Source organism: Schistocerca cancellata, chromosome 2 (assembly GCF_023864275.1).
Source record: "Schistocerca cancellata isolate TAMUIC-IGC-003103 chromosome 2, iqSchCanc2.1, whole genome shotgun sequence".
In the NCBI taxonomy this organism is placed as follows: Eukaryota; Metazoa; Arthropoda; class Insecta; order Orthoptera; family Acrididae; genus Schistocerca; species Schistocerca cancellata.
The window spans coordinates 267524245-267545734 of NC_064627.1; the positions used below are offsets into that span (position 1 = coordinate 267524245).

Below are 21490 nucleotides of genomic sequence, written 5' to 3' on the forward strand. Positions count from 1 at the left end.
CGAAGTGCCTTGTAGACAGCAGTCGGCCAGTCTGAACAGCCCTAACGAGTAAACCGTAAGTGGTGTTTACATAAGAAACTTCCTGGCAGATTAAAACTGTGTGCCGCACCGAGACTCGAACTCGGGGCTCTAAGATTGCTCACCAACCCAACGAACCATCGATCTTGGCGATATAGGTTGGCTTGCCTGCCACTGCGCTACAGATACACTATATGATCAAAAGTATTCGGATACCTGCCTGAAACTGACAAGTTAGTGGCACCCTCCATCGGTATTGTTGGAATTCAGTATGGTGTTGGCCCACCCTTAGCCTTGATGACAGCTTACACTCTCGCAGGCATACGTTCAATCAGGTACTGCAAGGTTTCTTGGGGAACGGCAGCCCATTTTTCACGGAGTGCTGCACTGAGGAGCGGTATCGATATCTGTCAGTGAGGCCTGGCACGAATTCGGCGTTCCAAAACCTCCCAAAGGTGTTCTATAGGATTCAGGTCAGGACTCTGTACAGGCGAGTCCATTACAGGGATGTTATTGTCGTGTAACCATTCCGCCACAGGCCGTGTATTACGAACAGGTGCTCGATCGTATTGAAAGATGCAAACGCTATCCCCCAATTGCTCTGTAACAGTGGGAAGCAAGAAGGTGCTTAAAATGTCAATAAAGGCCTGTGCTGTGATAGTGCCAGGTAAAATAACAAGGAGTGCAAGCCGCCTCCACGGAAAACACGACCACACCGTAACACAACCGCCTCCGAATTTTACTGTTGGCACTACATACGCCGGCAGATGACGGCATTCGCCATATCCACAGCCTGCCATCGTATCGCCAAATTGTGTTCCGTGATTTGTCACTCCACACAACATTTTTTCCACTGTTCACTCGTCCAGCGTTTACACTCCTTAAACCAAGCGAGGTGTGATGTGTGGCTTATGAGAAGCCGCTCGACCATGAAATCGAAGTTTTCTGACTTCCCGCCTAACGGTCATAGTAGTTGCAATGGATCCTTCAAATGGTTCAAATGGCTCTGAGCACTATGGGACTTAACTTCTGAGGTCATCAGTCCCCAAGAACTTAGAACTACTTAAACCTAACTAAACTAAGGACATCACACACATCCATGCCTGAGGCAGGATTCGAACCTGCGACCGTAGCGGTCGCGCGGTTCCAGACTGTAGCGCCTAGGACCGCTCGGCCACTCCGGCCGGCGAATGGATCCTGATGCACTTTGGAATTCCTATGTGAGGGTCTGGATAGTTGTCTGCCTATTACACATTACAACCCTCTTCAACTGGCGGCGGTCTCTGTCAGTCCACAGATGAGATCGGACTGTACGCTTTTCTGCTGCACGTGGCCCTTTACGTTTCCACTTCACTATGACATCGGACACAGTGGACCTAGGGATATTTAGGAGCGTGGAAATCTCGCATACAGACGTGCGACAAGTGACAACCTATGACCTGACCACGTTCGAAATCCGTGAGTTCCACGGAGGGCCCCATTCTGCTCTCTCACGATGTCTAATGACAACTGAGATCGCTGATATGGAGTAGCTGGCAGTAGGTGACACTACAATACACCTAATATGAAAAATGTATGTTTTTGGGTGTGTCCGGATACTTGTGATCACATAATGTAGCTATCCACCAAGTGCAAGCACATCGGAGGGGTATCTATAGAGGGGCCAGACAAGCATGTAGTCCTCAAAGACGGGCAGCTGTCTTTTTATTAGTTGCACGAGTACGTCTGGATGACTGGCCGATCTGGCATTGCAACAGTGGCTGACATGGCCTTGCTATTTTCATACTGCTGGGCGGCTGAAAGCAAGAGGAAACCACAGCCGTTAGTTACCTGAGAATAGCAACTATACGGTATGGTTAAATGATGATCGCATCCTCTTGTGTAAAATATTATGGAGGTAAACAGCCGCCCATTCAGATATTCCGCTAGATACTATTCAAGAGGTTGATCTAGTCAGAAAAAACAAGACTGACATTCTACGGGTCGGAGCGTGGAATGTTCAATCCTTTAATTGGGTAGGTAGGTTAGAAAATTTAAGAAGGGAAGTGGATAGATTGACCTCAGATATTGTGAAAGTTAGTGAAGTGCGGAGTCTCTAAGAACAGAACTTCTGGTCAGGTGAATACAAGACTGTAAATAAAAAATTATTTAAGGATAGTGCAGGAATAAGTTTAAGGATCTTCTCTTTCCTCGCCTTTGTGCCGTATCTTCACAAGGTCGGTATGGTAATTATTGGATTTCGTATGAGGCAACGACTGACAAACAGGACCAAGGAACACAATATAAGACGAGTGGGTAGCCAAGGAGATGAAATGAAGGCAGTAGAGGAGCAAATACGCAAAAAGGTAGAAATCTTTGGATAACACAAGAGATACAGAGTCTAACTGACGAAAGAATACTCATAGGAGAGAAAGTATTTTCGTTTTGTGAAGAGCACAGTTTTACATTTCCGAATATTTAAACCAAGTTGCGATCGTGGCATCTGACTTCTTACTAAGACCTGATTGAATCTATATGCAGCTTCTTTAAGCCAGTACTTCATTATAGGTAACTACTGAATCTACACAGAGACTAAGGTTAGTATTAATATTGTGCGCCAATGTCATTAATATACAACATGAACAGTAAACGTCCCAAAACAGTGGCGCAACCCGCAGTCACTCCTGCATCTGACGATGACTCTTCAGCCAAGAGAACATGCCGTGTCCTGCCTGCCAAGAAATCCTCAGTCTAGTCGCATATTTCATCTGATAGGCTATCTGGTCGTACTGTGTCGAAAGCTTTTTGGGAATCAAGAAATACTGCACCTACTTGTGTGCCTCGATCCAAAGTTTTGAGTATGTCATGTGAGTAAAGTGGGAGTTGGGTTTCACATGATCGATGCCTTCAGAATCCTTTGTAAAGAAACATTTGAAAACTGAGTTCACCATTTCGGCTTTTGCTTTGCAACCGTCAGTTTCAGTTCCTGTCTCATTCCGAGTCACTGGACACTAACTTTGTTGCCACTAACAGCACTTACACATGACTAGAATTTCTTTGGGTTCTGAGAAAGCTCATGTGACAATGTTCTTCTACGGCAATGAATGAAGACTTAACGCACTGCTCTCTTGAAAGTCAAAGGCGTTTCGTTCAGCACCTCTATCTGTAGCCCTATGCTTTGTTTTACACCTATAACACAGTAGACTCTGGAAGTTTCTTTAAAGTGGCTGTATACCATGGAGGGTCCCCTCCATTTTGAACTGTTCTACTGGCTAGATATCTATCCAGTGCGTGGTCAATTATTCTTTTAAACTTAAGTCATAGTTCCTTACACGCTCCCGTCCTGCGCTGAAAATTTCAAGTTCGTCATTGAGGTATGACACTACTGTTTTTTTTATCTAGTTTACTGAACATATATATCTTTCTTCTAGTTTTATTTTTTCTTTGTAGTTTGGTAATCATTGCTGCGACAACAGCAACACGGAACTGACTCCAGTTTCGATATGGACATCCTCAAAGAAGTCAGGTCTGTTTGTTGCCATCACATTTAATGTATTTCCATCATGTATGGGGTTCCGAACTATCTGTTCTGGGCAAATTTCAGAGAACGCATTTAATGATGTTCCACACAATGTCTTCACACGCCCATCACTACCTGAATAGTAATTTTCGCAGTTGATTATTGGATGATTAAACCAACCGCCGATAACTGCAGTATGATTACTTATACTTACACTCTTGTCTCTCCTAAAGCCGTCGTTATCTGGACTGGATGGTGAATCAGCTAAACGAAAAAAAAAAAAAAAAAAACCTTGGGTGCACCGCGCGCCCACCCACCTACCCCCCCCCCCCCCCCCCCCCACACACACAGTTAGCTGCTTTGGTAGCAGTTCTGGTGTGCGTTGGTCACTTGACGCATTTAATGGGACCCTATAGTTCTCAACCCTATGGCTCAAGTCCAGGAAGTCGCTGCCTAGCTTGTCATAGATCCATTGAAGTCTCTGGTTCAGTTCTATCAACTCAGAACGATGGGGGTCACGGACAGTTCTGGGGACGATGCTACCAATCGTGAGCTTCGTTGAAACTCTGTGTGAAAGGCTGGTCTTCTCAACCTTCCCTGCTGTAATGATCCAAGTATGAACTCTGAGCCGAGATGACAGGCATTGTTTGTTCCTACGTGGACCACCATCTGCAGTTGGTCGCACCCCGTTCCCTCCCTCAATAGCTGCTGGAATACCATCGGCAGGAAGGTAGGAAGGTAGGAACAGCGAGGCGATGCTGATTCTATGGTCACTCCCCCCCCCCCCCCCCCCCCCCTCAGATTTAGTGGTAAAATGGCCCAGTGGATAGCACGACAAAACCTGGACACAGATCAAGCATGAAAACAGGAAAGTATTCTGATATGTAAAAGAAAGAAAAAGAAAAATAGAAACAGTAGCTCGAAGACATGCAACATCGAGCGAAGTGCAACAACCGCGCCGTCGTGGGTGTGTGGTTACAGCGCTGGGCTGCAAAACGAGAGCTCCGTGATCAAATCTCCATCGACCCCGCTTTTTTTTTCAGATAATTATGATCTTCCCGTCAGGTCATCGACGTGTGTTTCTATTTTGCTTCTTTTTTCGCAGTGAAGTACACACTGTTGTCGCGTCTGATGTGTGTTCAGTTTTTGACGAGTTATCCACTGGGAGGTCTTACGAAATCTGAGAGGGGTGCGATGGAGAATTTCCCTTGTTAGAAGATAGATTGAGGAATGGCAAAGCTATGTTTATACGATATGTCTATATTCAGTTTTGAGGATGCTGACCAGAATACACTCTTTGAAATTCTGAAGATAGAAGGGACAACGCACAGGGAGCGAAAGATTACTACAACTTGTACAGAAATCAGACTGCAGTTGTAAGAATCAGGCACGAAAGGGAGCAATGGTTGAGAAAGGAGTGGGAGATTCGTAGCCTCTTCTCAAGTTAATCTTTAGCCCGAGCAAGCAGTAAAGGATACAAAGCAGAAGTTTGGAAAAAGAATTAGAGTTCAGGGAAAAGCATTAAAAGACTGTCTTCCCAATAACACTGCTGTTCTCTCGGAGACAGCTAAGTACTTGGAAGTACAGTTGAATGGAATATACACTGACTTAAAAAGAAGTTGTAAGATGAATATCAGTAAAAGTAAAACAAGGCTAATGGAATGCATTCTAATTAAATTAGGCGATACCCAATGAGTTATGTTAGGAAATGAGACACTAAAAGTGGTAGACGAGTTTCGCTATGTGGACAGCATAAGAATTGAGAATGACTGAAATAGAGAGGATATACAACGAAGACCGGCCATAGTACGAAAAGCATACCTGAAAAATATTTCTTTTTTAACGTCTAATAAGATCAAGTTCTAGTGTAGCACCTATAATATTATGTAAGTAACGGCATGTAAGTAACGGCATCAGTTAATCAGTAGTAATTAAAGAACAATAGTCATATAAATTATATTTTGATACACTAATCAGTTTAGAGTCATTAGAAATATATAGTCGAATTTAACACGCCGCGCAGGATTAGCCGAGCGGTCTAGGGCGCTGCAGTCATGGACTGTGCGGCTGGTCCCGGCGGAGGTTCGAGTCCTCCCTCGGGCATGGGTGTGTGTGTGTGTTTGATAATTTAGGTTAAGTAGTGTGTAAGCTTAGGGACTGATGACCTTAGCAGTTAAGTCCCATAAGATTTCACACACATCTGAACATCTCAATTTAACAAGTTTGATTACGTTGGACAGAGAGTATTTCCGTCTGTCGTGCTGAGATGTGTTACCTGGTGCGCTCCTAGCGGTCGTCAGTTGCTTACGTTTCGCGAACGGGTGTGGCGACTCGTACTCGGCTATAGTGCTTGCAGTGGGTCGACTTTCACATGGTATTTCTTTATCGTGTGCGTCAATCGACCTGACCGTATAGTTCATTACTAACAATACGTTTCCAAGGATATTAGCAACTCTGATACTATATGTTGACCGTTTCGGTCTTTCGATACTCTTAGTGGCTTACTAGTCTTCACATTGGTAGTAACATTATCCTAATAAGGCCTTAATCTTACGAGAAAATTGGAAACTGTTCCAGCAATACTGATTGGGTCGATATCACCGTTGTCTAGACTTTAAGAGTATCTTGGTAGCAAAGAACAGATGTTTTAAAACTTCGTGCATAAGAAGTCGTTTTTTCACACACCTCAGTGTTCATGACGTCATATCTCTTGACATGTGCGTCGTACAGTGAAGTATTTGTGCAGGTACGTTGAGCGACTTATGTGTATTCTGTCTGCGAAATAGGTTAGTTAGTAGCAAAGAAGAAATTTGAACTTCATGCGTGATGCGACACTTTTCCACGTATCTCAGTGTTTATTACGTCATATCTCCCGGACTACGATAAAAAACTACGCCCGAACAGTTCATGAAGTCTCAAAGGTATCGACCGGCCGCCATGTCATCCTCAGCCCGCAGGCGTCACTAGAAGCAGATATGGAGGGGCGTGTGGTCAGCGTACCGCTGTCCCGACGGTATGTCAGTTTACGAGACCGGCGCCGCTACTTCTCAGTCAAGTAGCTCGTCAGTTTGCCTCGGCAGGGCTGAGTGCACTTCGCTTGCCAACAGCGCACGGCAGGATGTTCATCCATTCAAGTGCTAGCCCAGCCAGACAGGTAATCTGAGGGGAACCGGTGTTACCACTGCCGCAAGGCCGTTGGCCCTGGACTATGATAGACAGGTAGTTATTACCCCCAAAGCGATTGTTGCCTGACAATAAGGAATAGGTGTGCCAAGTCTGGTTGAAATCGACACACACACACACACACACACACACACACACACACACACACACACACACACACACATTTTTGAGGCTCAATGGCCTGGTTCAGATCTTCCAATTGGACGTCACTTCCGCGACTTGCACTTACCTAACGTACCCCAGTTACCCAACCGGAGAAAGGGGACAGTCAGTTTAATGTGTGGTGTACCAGGGTGGGAAGAAACTGACGTACACACTCCTCAGACAAAACCGCCGCAGCCGAGAGTGTATAATCGTGACACCGTTAATGGCCCGCGCACCTAGGTAACTGATGTTGAGCGGGATGTAATGAGGAGTTACGTCTTTAGCGATGGGAAGCCGTTGGCGGGCTCCAGACCGCTTCGGAAACGCCCCGAGCAAAGCCTGGTAGCCGCAAACGGGAACAGACCACAAAGGAAACTCCTAGGCGTCTTCTTCGTTTTTTTTTTTTTGTGTCACTGTTTGCGCTACAGAGCCGCCGGCTTTTCCGGCTTCTCTAGTAGCAGTTTATGGTACGGTTTTCCTGTTGAGGTACTTTTCATTCCACATTCATAAGTCAAACGGAAGTTCGTCGACCAATCTCAGACTATTAGGTTCTATGACATTTTCACGACTTTTCCTTTCCATTTATTACCTAGTTTCTTGTTTTGAGCTTTGCTGATTGGCTTCCTTGTTTCCTTTCTCAATTTATTTACGTTGTTTTTGCTGTCTCTTTCTGTTTTGTTTTTCTAGTTTGTTCCTTACCTTTTATTTGTTATGTCAGAGTTCCGGGTACTTTTTGTCGATGCCAGATTCTTGGTATAACTGTTCCGATGTTCTCTAGTTATTTCGGGGTGTTTCAATATGTCTATCGTATCACAAACTTTACTGGTGAATCTTCGTATGATTTGGTTTAGTGTGTCCGTTCCTATCGCGTTTTGTAAGTCTACGCAACCGAGTGAAGAAGCGCAGTGGATACCATACAGGACTCCCATTCTGGAGGGAAACAGCTCATATCCGCGTCCGGTCATCCAGATTTAGGTTTTCCTTGATTTCCTTAAATCACTGCAGGAAAATGTCGGGATGGTTCCTTTGAAAGGGCACGGCCGATTTCCTTCCCATCCTTGACGCAATCCGAGCTTGTGCTCCGTCTCTAATGATCTCGATGTCGATGGGACGTTAAACCCTAATCGTCTTTCCTCCCCTCCTCCCTCCTCCATCCCTCCCAACCTTCCACAAACACCTGACGATAGCAACAACGCAATGTGCCTGTCGTCAGACACGGTGGCTGGCCGACACCCCTTGGGCTCTCATCGCCTAGGCGAGGAGCTCGTATAGAGGCTGGTTATCACTTTAATTCCCTGTAAATACAAGAAAACAGAGGATCTGTTAAACGACGAGGAATTTGACTTTAGGAAAGTCAAAGGCACAAGAGAGGCAGTTTTGCCGTTGCACTTTTCTATCGAAGCAAGACGTGCGAAAAATCAAGACACGTTCATAGGATTCGTTGACCAAGAAAATGCGATCGACAATGTTAAATGGTGAAAAACGTTTGAAAATCTCAAGAAAATAGGGGTAAGCTATAGGGAAAGAAGGGTAATACTCTATATACACTACTGGCCATTAAAATTGCTACACCAGGAAGAAATGCACATGATAAACGGGTATTCATTGGGCAAATATATTATGCTAGAACTGACATGTAATTACATTTTCAAGCAATTTGAGTGCATATATCCTGAGAAATCAGTACCCAGAACAACCACCTCTGGCCGTAATAACGGCCTTGATACGCCTGGGCACTGAGTCAAACAGGGCTTGGATGGTGTGTACAGCTACAGCTACAGCTGCCCATGCAGCTTCCAACACCATACCACAGTTCATCAAGAGTAGTGGCTGGCGTATTGTGACGAGCCAGTTGCTCGGCCCCCATTGACCAGACGATTTCAATTGGTGAGAGATCTGGAGAATGTGCTGGCCAGGGCAGCAGTCTAACATTTTCTGTATCCAGAACGGCCCGTACAGGACCTCCAACATGCGGTCGTGCATTATCATGCTGAAATGTAGCGTTTCGCAGGGATCGAATGAAGAGTGGAGCCACGGGTCGTAACACATCTCAAATGTAACGTCCACTGTTCAAAGTGCGTCAATGCTAACAAGAGGTGACCGAGACGTGTAACCAATGGCACCCCAATACCATCAAGCCGGGTGATACGCCAGTATGGCGATGACGAATACACGCTTCCAACGTTCGTTCACCGCGATGTCGCCAAACACGGATGCGACCATCATGATGCTGTAAACAGAACCTGGATTCATCCGAAAAAATGACGTTTTGCCATTCGTGCACCCAGGTTCGTCGTTGAGTACACCATCGCAGACGTTCCTGTCTGTGTTGCAGAGTCAAGGGTAACCACTGCCATGGTCTCCGAGCTGATAGTCCATGCTGCTGCAAACGTCGTCGAATTGTTTGTGCGGATGGTTGTTGTCTTGCAAACGTCCCCACCTGTTGACACAGGGATCGACACGGGGCTGCACGATCGGTTACAGCCATGCGGATAAGATGCCTGTCATCTCGACTGCTAGTGATACGAGCCCGTTGGGATACATCACGGCGTTCCGTATTACCCTCCTGAACCCACCGATTCCATATTCTGCTAACAGTCATTGGATCTCGACCAACGCGAGTTGCAATGTCGCGATACGATAGACCGCAATCGCGATAGGCTACAATCCGATCTTTATCAAAGTCGTAAACGTGATGGTACGCATTTCTCCTCCTTACACGAGGCATCACAACAACGTTTCACCAGGCAACGCCGGTCAACTGCTGTTTGTGTATGAGAAATTGGTTGGAAACTTTCCTCATGTCAGCACGTTGTAGGTGAATGCTCTGAAAAGCTAATCATTTGCATATCACAGCTTCTCCTTCCTGTCGGTTAAATTTCGCGTCTGTAGCACGTCATCTTCGTGGTGTAGCAATTTTAATGCCCAGTAGTGTATGTATAAGAATATAGAAGAAACAGTAAGAATGGAAAGACCAAGAAAGAAGTGCTCGGATTAGAAATAGAGTGACACAGGGGCGCACAGAGTGACGTCTACCAAAAAAGGTGAAAGTAATGAGAGTAGCAGAAATGAGATTAGTGATAAACTTCATATCAAAATTGCGAACCACGAAGTACACAAAGTGAAGGAATTGTGCTGTCTTGGAAGGAAGCTAAAGATGGACGAAAGAAAGTGAACGTAAAAATCACGCTAGCACAGGCGGAGAGCGCACTCCTGACTAAAGAAAGTTTACTAGAATCAAATATTGTAAAGTTTCTAGTTGATTTTTGGTAAGGATTGAGAGTGATGTGAGCTCTGTTTTCTTTCGATGTGTTGTACTTCATATTTGTAATCTGTACGTTTTCCAAAGAGAGATTTTCAGTTATCGGTATGTTACGCCACAGACGTTTTGACTACAAGTAATGCGATCTTTGGTTGCTGTAGCATTCTGTAAGAGGTAAGTGAGAGAGTGAGTGAGTCGGGTGTCGGTCACATTACTGAGCAGTCCGTAAATAGCTTGCAGAGCACAGAAATAAAGATACAGAGGATGCTGAATATTGGAAATATGACATGGTAAAGATTAATTTGAGAAGTGTGAAGATTTTCAGGTAATTCTGTTGCTGATTTGCGTGTCTGTGCGAAATTTATGATTTGTTTCGAAAACGGAATGTTTTAGTGGGATTTTTTTGGGCCGGATTAATTAGTTTGATTACTGAGATGTGATGAAGCAAGGTTATCTGTTCAGATGATTTGCCCTGAGACGTTTTAGATTTACCGTTACCATTCTACAAATTTATTTCATGGCAGATTCACTTTTACTGAGAAGTAATTTTTGTAAAGATGATCACATTTGTCAAGAAGCTAGAGTTTCAATAGAGTTCTTGAATGCTAGTCTCTTTTACATCAATCAGTAAATGCAATATCCCCGACTGTCAGCTCACGAATTTTGTGTGTGTGTGTGTGTGTGTGTGTGTGTGTGTGTGTGTGTGTATCGCCGCATTGCACTGAGCGGAACACAATTGCATAAAAGTAAAGTTGAAGCTTAATGCCCTTAGTATAGCAGCATGTTCTTGCATTGCACTGCACAAGGATTTTCTTTTATTTAGCTGGTTTGTTTCTGAGCTGTATTTTTATGTTCATCACTTCGAGCAGTACATAATTTCCGTTGCCACAGGTAACCCACGAAAATTTGCTGGGGCCAGTTACGTTGCAGTCAAGACTATAAGAGCATTCACAGTTATAGCTTTGTATTTCAAAATTAGCACCTGGCTCAATTTAGGTAACGTTCAATTCAGATTACATTTCTTTGTTAGACTTATTCTCACAGTGCAGTGTCACATTTGCGTGGGCGTTATTTAATATTTGGAATTCTGTTCAGGCAGTTTGCTTAATTAAATTCACAGGGTAATTTCACATACATTTTTGTTATTTATACGTTCAAAGTTCAAGTTGTAATTTTATGCAGCATTTTGATTCTGTGCTGGAGCTCCAAGTCACGTATGGTGATTTCACGCTCTGTAGCACAATACAGAATTTCACAGCACAGTTTCTTTAGTTTCCAGCTTTAGGTTTTCTGTTAATTTGATTGACTAATGGCACTACCTATATACTATTACACAGTCTGGGATTGGTTTGGCGACTCAGTTTTGTGAGAGTGTGTTGTGTAGGGCATCACCTGCATTGCTCAACGTTAAACTAAGCAAACCAGTTCAGTCCAGTACAATTATAATTGACAATACTCATCTTAATTTGAGGAAGAAAATTTCAGAGAATGTTCATCTGGAGCACAGCATTATATGGAAGTGAACTATGAACTGTTGGGAAACCAGAAAATAAGAGAACTGAAGCGTTTAAGGTGTGGTGTTACAGGAGCATGTTGAAAATTTGGTAGACTGATAAGGAATGACGAGGGTCTCGGCAGAATCAACGTACAGAGGAATATGGGAAATACTGATAAGCAGAAGGGATAGGATGATATGTCGTGTCTTAACCTTCGCAATAACTAGGGAGGGGGGTACTTTATGCGCACCTTTTGAAAGTTATGAAATCCATTGAGGTACTTCATTTTTTAAATTTTGTAAAAAATGTTTATTGTCTTTATGAAGTCTTCTTCTAGACTGTATAATTGTTTTACATTTTTCGTTCAAGCTTAATCGGAAAATTTAAGTTTAAGGGAGGTGGTCATAGAGTCTCCCCCCCCCCCCTCCCCGGTACTAAATGAGACTTCTCGCAATGGTTGTCTTACTCCACAAATGCATTATGAGACCTTAGAAAACATGGACATTATATTTCTCTGGGTTGACAGCAACGATGGTCTCAACAATGATTCATTTCCCTTTGGTTCTTTACTGTTTCCTGTTCAGTGGCACTTAATCCAGTGTTAGATACAACTGTGACTGAACGTGTATCGAAAGTCACTTACTGACGGAGAAATATCACAGATTTTGCAAAAATCTAAAGATTCTCAAATTGAATTTGATGAAACTGATGGTGTAGTGAGTGAATGTGAAGAGGAATGTGTTGTGGGTGAGGACGTGGACAGTGATAGAGTACCTACAGACGCTGAAGATGAGTTCTGCGAACCTGAAACTGATGACAACTCAGCTTTTGAGGTTGGTGACAAGTATATTACAAGCACTGGAAAACTTTATAGCTCCAAACCTCCTCACATTAGAAGACGAGTAGCACAAAAAAATGCTCTATTGTGTGTGAAATCTTATGGGACTTAACTGCAAGGTCATCAGTCCCTAAGCTTACACACTACTTAACCTAAATTATCCTAAGGACAAACACACTCACCCATGCCCGAGGGAGGACTCAAACCTCCGCCGGGATCAGCCGCGAGTAGCACAAACCATACTGACAGAAGCAGAAGGCATAAGAGACGGGTAAAGTAGGATCAATAAGAGAATCATTCGAAAAGTTTTTGTCTCCAGAATATGTCAACATCATAATAAAGCATACCAGGAAAGAGGCACTGAGGAAGAAAGTACCTGAGGCAGACAGACTTGAATTCATGGAATATGTAGGGGCTACTTATTATTATGGGGAAGGGAAACGACAGTAAGTCATCTGTTACAGATTTCGGTCCTACACTACAAGAAGGTTTGTTTATTCTTCTAGTATGAGCCGAACCATACTGCAGCAGCTTACTGAAATAGTAAGATTTGATGACAGAGTGTCACGAAGAGATCGCAGGAAACGTGATAAGTTTACTGCAATATGAGAAGTTTTTCATAAAATGAATGAATTACTTGGGATGCCCACTGTTATTGACGAAATATTGTCATTGTTCTGTGGCAGGTGTCCCTTCAAGGTCTTTATGAAGGAAAGACCTTGTAAATACGGTATACTTACACGCATGCTCATAGACGCTAAAGCCAGAGATGTTATCACCATGGAGCCTTATGCTGGGAAAAGAAATGATGGTACATAACAATCAAATTACACTGCATCTGTGGTCAAACTCGTGGTTCTTATAAATAATTCAGGGCGAAATGTCACCACAGACGTATTACACTTCAGTTGATTTGACGGAAGATCTATGGAGGAATCATAAGCTAACTCTCGTGGGAACATTAGTAGCTAATAGAAAACATATCTCAAGAACTAAAAGGTATCTCAAGAACTAAAAGGTATCTCAAGAACTAAAAGGTATCTCAAGAACTAAAAGGTATCTCAAGAACTAAAAGGTATCTCAAGAACTAAAAGGTATCTCAAGAACTAAAAGGTATCTCAAGAACTAAAAGGTATCTCAAGAACTAAAAGGTATCTCAAGAACTAAAAGGTATCTCAAGAACTGAAAGGTATCTCAAGAACTGAAAGGTATCTCAAGAACTTAAAGGTATCTCAAGAACTTAAAGGTATCTCAAGAACTGAAAGGTATCTCAAGAACTTAAAGGTATCTGAAGAACTGAAAGGTATCTGAAGAACTGAAAGGTATCTGAAGAACTGAAAGGTATCTGAAGACGAGAATTACATTCTAGTAAATTTGATTTCAGTATACTGGTACTGGAAATATTCCAATCACAATAGTTTCTCATATGAAAAACCCAAAAAAAAATCTGCTGTTTCTATCATCTCAATATTATGACGCTGCAATTGGTTCACATACTGACATTAAGAAGAAAGCAGTTATACATTTATATTATAATGAGACTGAAGGTGGCGTTGAGATGATAGATCAAATGGTGAAGAAATATTCAACTAAGAGGGCTAAAAGAGCGTGGCCGCTGTCTGTTTTCTATACTCTTGTGGACATAGTAGCGGTAAATAGCTATACACTACTTTTATTGAATTTCCCAGACTGGAATAAGAAAAAACCTAATAAGCGACGACTTTTTCTTCAAGAATTGGGACTGCAGCTCAAGATACCATACGTTGAAGAAAAGGCTACAAATATTGCGGGACTGCCAAAGTTTCAAGTATGGAGGGTATTCTCGGATGGAAAATCAAGCAGAACTTCGGTGCAAAGGAAGCTCGTGGACGTAATGGTAGATGTCATTTGTGTGTTAGTGAAAGCCGTTCAAAAGCAGAAAGGAGCAACAAAGTTAACAAAACAACAATAATCTGCAAAAATTGTAAGAGATACATGTGTTGTAAACACGAAAAAAAAACAATTGTATGTTCCAACTGTGAAGTAGATTCCAAAGAAACTGGTTAATAATTCTTCTCACAAAACTGTGTTATGCACCTAAGCTCAAGATTTTGTCATATTTTTAATTACAGTAAAGTGTACTTCAATAGTACTATAACTACTTTTACTACTAACTTTTCTCAAGATAATTAGACTTAGTAAACTTAAATGACGACGTGGGTGAAAGATATAAAATGCATGTTTGAAAATATTCAGGTTCTGGACCCTGATTATGCATCAATACATCTTTCAAAAGTATGTTATTAATATAATTCAAGAACAATTAATGAATTTTATTTATTTTTTAAAAAGTACCCCCCTCCCCCCTTGGTAATACACTTTACTGAAAATGGCTTGGTAATTCGAGAGTTAACATACGAACGAATAACTTCCTGGTGCCAAGCGCCGCGGAATTTTGAGCCCGCATCAGACGTCATGGGCGTCTAAGATCCCTAGAGGTCTCTGCACCATCGCGCTGTAAGCTGTGGCGGAGCGCGCCTCCTGACCCGCTTTTAGTGTGAGGGCGCCACAGTGGAACACGTGGTTCCAGCAGCCAATAACGGCGCCCCCGATCCTGTATTTAAGCGCCTGCCTCTCGCTCAGTCAGCCGGATACGGATCCTCTACACCTCCCATGAACTCGATCCTCCTCACCCGCTTGTCTCACCCATCCTCTCCCACCCCCGCCCACTGCCGCGCCTGTATTCCCACGTTCCACCTACTCTCCATCTCTCCACCCTCTTTACCCTCTCCCAAGGTGGCTTCCGCCAGCTCCTCCTCCCTGATGATGCCCTCCTCCACTCCATCTACCCCTCCTATCAACTTTGATCCTCCCCTCCCACTTCCTGTGTTTTTTTCCTTTGGGCACCCTCCCTCCCTTCTCTCCTCCTTCCCTCCCTTTCTTCCCACTCCTCCCCCGGGCTTCCCCTACCCCTGTCCCTCTACTCCTCCTCCCATCTCCTCTGCCATTGGCATCCTTGCTCTCCCCTCTCCCCCCCCTCCCCCTCTTCCCCTCTTGGCAGGTCCCCAGACTCGCACTCGTTACGTGGACATTCGCGCGCCGGAGATCATCGCCATCCGTTTCTCGTGTGTGCCGTCGTGTTTTGTGTTCAGCGTTCACCCTCACGCTCCATCGTTCACGTGTACCATCGACATCATCAGTGCTTGTGCGTCGTGTCAACAGTTTGTAGTGTGGATTGTCATCGTGTGTGAACGGCTTCATGTTTTTTTTATGTTACTGTGTCTACTGTTTTCTAACCGCCGATTGTTCAAACTCATGTGTCTTCTGTGTTTTATCATTGTTGACTCTTGGGCTGAAGAGCGGCGTAATGTGCTGCTGCCAGCCTACCTGTTGTTGTACGGGTATTAAAATCACAATAAAGAAAAAAAAAATCTCAGTCAGCGCGTCTAATCGTTGCTTGATTCTTGACATATCGCCTCGACAACAGACAGCGTGTTGACCGTTCTTTGTTTTCATTACTAATGGACGTCTTGGATTCGTTTGGTTGTCTGTCATTCCGTTGCTTCTTGCGTGTTGTCGTCGTAAGGTCTGTCTCCATCATCCGTCGTTGTTTCGTGTCCGTCCTTTCCGTTCGTTCGTTTGTTTGTTCGCGGGCCGCTCTCCATTTGGTCCCGCCGCACTTTCTCGGCCACCCCGCGGCCGTTCCGGTCGCGGTTACGACAGATTACAACAAACTTCCAGACTACAGGGACCTGTCGAGTATGAAAACTGTGGGGGGACTGGAGTATATCCAACAAAACAATTGAAGATGATGGATGTAGGTGATACTCTGAGATAAAGAGAGCAGAGTGGAAATTGCGGCGAGCCTCATCAAACTAATATGTGGAGTAAAGAAAACTAAATAAATAAACTTGTGCAGGTCGCCGTTCTGATGGTGAAAGGAGCAGTACCTTAAGGTCAGTTGCGGTCCTGTGTGGTGGCTCGTACTGCAGCAGAAGTAGCGGCGCCTCGCCGAGGCGCAGAGGGCCGTGCAGCGTGACGTTGATAGCGAGTGACGTCACAGAGCCGCGGCCGGGCAGCGCCGCAGTCACGTTGAGTGGAGCGAGCCAGGCGGGGCGCGAACCCATGGACCGCAGGCCGCCGTCCAGGCGACGTGGTCCCGACCACGCCACCATTGCGACCACCCCTGGTGGACCGCCTGCAGAAGGGAAATGGCACAGCTGTAACTAGCGACTCAGGTAGCTATACAACGTACTCGTTCCCACAGCTACGGGCGCCACATACGTGCAGCAGGCAGCGAGCACACCGTAACAGTCCAGAGACGCGCCCTCCTCCGTCCCATCACGTCACATGCCATGTCGTAATCCCTCGGTCTCTGCGGCCGTGTCCTATTGGGTTTCGAAAAAGACGATCGTGTGAAACTCATCTCGCGCTATTCGTCCACGAGACTCAGAGGGCCATAGACATGGGTTCCCAGGTAGATGCCGTGTTTCTTGACTTCCGTAAGGCGTTCGATACAGTTCCCCACAGTCGTTTAATAAACAAAGTAATAGCATATGGTCTATCAGACCAATTGTGTGATTGGATTGAGGAGTTCCTAGATAACAGAACGCAGCATGTCATTCTCAATGGAGAGAAGTCTTCCGAAGTAAGAGTGATTTCAGGTGTGCCGCAGGGGAGTGTCGTAGGACCGTTGCTATTCACAATATACATAAATGACCTTGTGGATGACATCGGAAGTTCACTGAGGCTTTTTGCGGATGATGCTGTGGTATATCGAGAGGTTGTAACAATGGGAAATTGTACTGAAATGGAGGAGGGTCTGCAGCGAATTGACGCATGGTGCAGGGAATGGCAATTGAATCTCAGTGTAGACAGAAAAGTTTCACCTCGGAAAACTATCTCGTGATTCTGGAACTGATGGGCGAGAAAAAGGTAGGTGGCTGCCACATGAGGAGAATACAGAGGGCTGAGCCGAGGCAGAATTTGGTAGCATAAGAAGCAGCATAAGAGATGAATACACTAAGCAGATTCAGAAGGATGTAGGTTGCAGTAGATACTGGGAGATGAAGATTGCACAGGATAGAGTAGCATGGAGAGCTGCATCAAACCAGTCTCAGGACTGAAGACCACAACAACAACAAGAAGCAGCATCGGCATTGCCCTGAACTGAATGACTGGGGCGTTGCTTGGAGGTGAAATGATGGCCTTTCACACTTTCCCGCCAAGCTCCGTTTTGACAGCCCCCCATAACCTCTTCAGGGAATTTAAATAGTGCGCTACCGTGGCGGTTTGCCCCTTCGAGAATTATCTGTCAGCACCACACAGTGGCAGTCTCGAAATTCACTCAGCATCACCTTGTGCGATTATGGTCTTCGAATTAGTCGGCGATTTTGAATCTACGTGTTTACACTGCCTGCTCCCCTCCCTTGTTTCGGGATCGTAGTGATACGTGCAACATTCATCTAAGGTTAGACGGCTACAGAACTTATCTCTATTAGCCTGCGATTAGTATCAAACTAATCAGTCTTCGGTCTTAATCTGAGGATGAAATTTCTAAAATTTTGTATTTGGACCACAGCACTCTTTGGTAATTAATCGCAGACTGTAGGAATGCCGTGAAAGAATAGACCGAAGCGTTTGACATGTGTTGCTGTAGAGTTAAGTTGAAAGTTATATGGACTGATAAGTAACGAGGAGGTTCTCCGCAGAATCGGCGAAGACACTAACAGATGGAAAACTCTGATTAGGAGGAGACAGGGTTGTACGCCAACGAGAAAAAATCGCAACACTAAAAAATAATTAACGCAGAGTTACGAAATTTCTATAATACGTTTGTCTAGGTAACAAATTTCAGTGATTAACATTGGCAGATCACTAGTTAATGTATGCGCGAGTTAAACCATTGAAAATGTGAAATGCTGGTTCATTAACAACCGGCAGAATGTTGAATTCAATGATGAAAAAGCAAGCATTGTGTTTTACACGTACCGTATGTCAGTTTGTGGAATGGAGTTCCACGCCTGTTGCACTTGGTCGCGCAATACAGGAACGGGCAATGCTGCGTGTGAAAGACGCTGGCGTTGTTGTGCTATGATGTGTCACAGGTGGTAGATTGGAGACAGATCTCGTGATCGTGCAGGCCCAAGCAACATGGCGACACTGTGCACAGCACTTTGGCTTGCAACAGCGGTATGTGGGCGTGCTTTATCCTCTTGGCAAAAACCCCCTGGACTACTGTTCATGAACCACAACACAACAGGTCGAATTACCAGACTGACGCACAAATTTGCAGTCAGGTTGCGTGGGATAACCAAGAGAGTGCTCCTGCTGCCATAGACAACACAACAGACCTCCACCCTGCCCTCCAATGAGCTCTCGCTTGACACCACTGAAGTCGCAAGTGGCGGTGGTTCGGAGTCAGTGGAATGCACGCTACAGGTCTTCCGGGTAGGAGCTGTCAAAATAACCGACTTTTAACAGTTCTTTTTGTCACACTGGTGCCAACTGCTGCTCGAATTGCTGCTGCACATGCAGTACGATGTTACAGAGCCATACGCCGCGCACGTTGATCTTCCCTCTCGGTAGTGCCACGTGGCTGACCGGAGCCCGGTCTTTTGCGGGCGAACATTCCCGTGACCACCGCTGCCAGCAATCATGTACAATGGCTACATTCGTACCAAGTCTTTCTGCAGTATCGCAGAAGGAACATCCAGCTTCTCGTAGCCATATTATACGACACCGTTCCTAAACAGTGATGTGTAGATAATTGCGTCTTTGTCGTATAAAGGCATTCTTGACTAACGTTCAACTCACCACGACCAATCTCAAAGGTAACTAACGCTCACACCGTTACAACTTAAAAAGAAATCCTGATTTTCATGTTGATAGTGGCGCCACTAGCGCTACCCGTAAGATAGTGGCGCGAAATTTGAATAGATATCATCTTCCAAATGTAGAAACAGGCCTACGAACTTTCGTTTATGTCGCACTACTCCTTGTTGGTGTTGAGTTTTTTTCCGCCATTGTATGTTAAGACGTCAGGGAATTACTACCACGATAGTAAAAGGAGCTGTAGATGGTAAAAACAGTAGAGGAAGCCAGAGGTTGGACTACACCCAAGAGATAACTGAAAACTTAGGGAGCGAGTGCTGCTCTGAGATTAAGAGGCTAACAGAAGATACGAACTCGTGGCCAGCCAGTTAGAACCAGTCAGAAGAGCGAAGGCTAAAAAAATGAAAAATTAAAAGCCTGACACAGCTGCCACATTTCCATTGCTGCCATCGTTTAGTGGCGTTTTTTAATCTGCGCGAGCATACGGGGAACCCAGTGTGCAGCGACCTTCGTCATGTTCGAAACGCAGAAATTTAATTCGATACGGAACTCCAGTTTGTCCGTGGGCCCCGCCTATTCGTTTCGGCTGCTCTAACATCGTGCTAAGATACTGCTGCGCGCGGATTTCTGTGTTTACAAAGTCTGCAAACATGTGACTACAAACAAACATTACACAATACTTTTTCGAGGTAGTAATTGAAAGTTCATGCCTCTTGTACTGTACTGAGAGACTGACAGTGAAATCTATTGAAATCTGTGTACGGATTTAAATTAAATATTTTTCCATGTTAACAACAGTGTCATACTCATAGCTTTTTTTTTTGTAGTCCTTTATCACACTTTTGTGTGATTACACAAGTAACGGCTTCTGCAGTGGTTACATTTCGTGTGGCTGTACGCTTGACGCTTGCAATGGCGTACAGTGAAATCGGCGACAGAAAATCCTTGACATTTGCAGTTGCTACACCGCACATCAATATCAACCTATGCCGGCCGGGGTGGTCGAGCGGTTCTAGGCGTTACAGTCTGGAACCGCGCGACAACTACGGTCGCAGGTTCGAGTCCTGCCTCGGGCATGGGTGTGTGTGATGTCCTTAGGTTAGTTAGGTTTAAGTAGTTCTAAGTTCTAGGGGACTGATAACCGCAGAAGTTAAGTCCCATAGTGCTCAGAGCCATTTGAACCAATATCAACCTATCACGTAAAGTCTCTATGGCAACGCCGCAGTGTTGGTTGGTTGGTTCTGTGGGAGGGCACTGAACAGTGAGGTCATCGGTCCCAACGGATTAAGGACGGATGGAGAAGGAAGTCGGCCGCGCCCTTTCAAAGGAACCATCCCGGCATTTGCATGAAGCGATTTAGGGAAATCGTGAAAAAGTTAAATCAGGACGGCCGGACGCAGGTTTGAACCGGCGTCCTCCCGAAAGCGGATCCAGTGTGCAAACGACTGTGCCATCTCGCTAGGTCGCCCCGGTGTAATTGTAGCTCTATAGATGACTACTGTCTTCGTCATCGCAGTTGAAAAGCGCCAACTGCGTTGCCAGCTGCCCGGAGCTTGCTTTGGGCGACTGTTCCACAGCACAGCTGTACGAGCAGCCCTGGCGTCGGTGACAGCCACTCACCTGCAAGTCTGGCGTGCAGCCGGAGCTCGGCCGCCGTCAGCCGCTCGCCCGCCTCCGTGGCAGGCAGCCGGAACTCCAACAAGGCGCGGCCCGGCGCCCAGCCTGCAACACCCGACACACCTTAATGTTGAGAGTGGTACATTCATCAGAAGTACGTCACACACCACGCTGGAACTCTTTTGGTGTACCTTAAAAGGTTAGGGTTGAATGAAACAGATTCGAAAGGCCTGCGACCACTAGCAAGCATCCATCGCGAGTAAGCCTACACCTTCATCTTGTAATCGTTCTTTATTTACGAGACCATTACGGCGCTCCAACCCCAGTTCTCGATACCAGTAATATCGTACTACTTTTCTGCGAAGTAACAGACATTTTTGTGACAATATTCACATTTGGTTTTATTAATGTATAGGTACTCCGATGTATCGATATATTACAGTGATAAGGTTCTTGTGTTTATTCACTTCTGTGAGACTGTCATAATCTTTGACTTCCACGTAACCGTTTTGGCGCGAATGCGCACAGAGCAGTCTTTGTTTCACTTTGCACAAGTTAAGTTGTTATTTCACTTTGTAAAAGAACAGTCAAGTCTTGTGTTTGATACAAAACTGTTTTCT

The 21490-nt window shown here is 44.8% G+C and overlaps 1 protein-coding gene across 1 annotated transcript in view; it reads right to left on the reverse strand.

Annotated features, from left to right (window-relative positions):
- The window catches only part of LOC126153150 (protein decapentaplegic-like), a 68648-nt gene that overhangs the window by 21548 nt on the left and 25610 nt on the right, over positions 1 to 21490 (reverse strand). The window contains exons 2-3 of the mRNA XM_049916050.1: positions 20874 to 20975; positions 16370 to 16617 (exon numbers count right to left, since the gene is read on the reverse strand). Of these exons, the coding sequence (XP_049772007.1) occupies positions 16370 to 16617; positions 20874 to 20975 (350 nt within the window). The remainder of the gene's footprint in view (positions 1 to 16369; positions 16618 to 20873; positions 20976 to 21490) is intronic.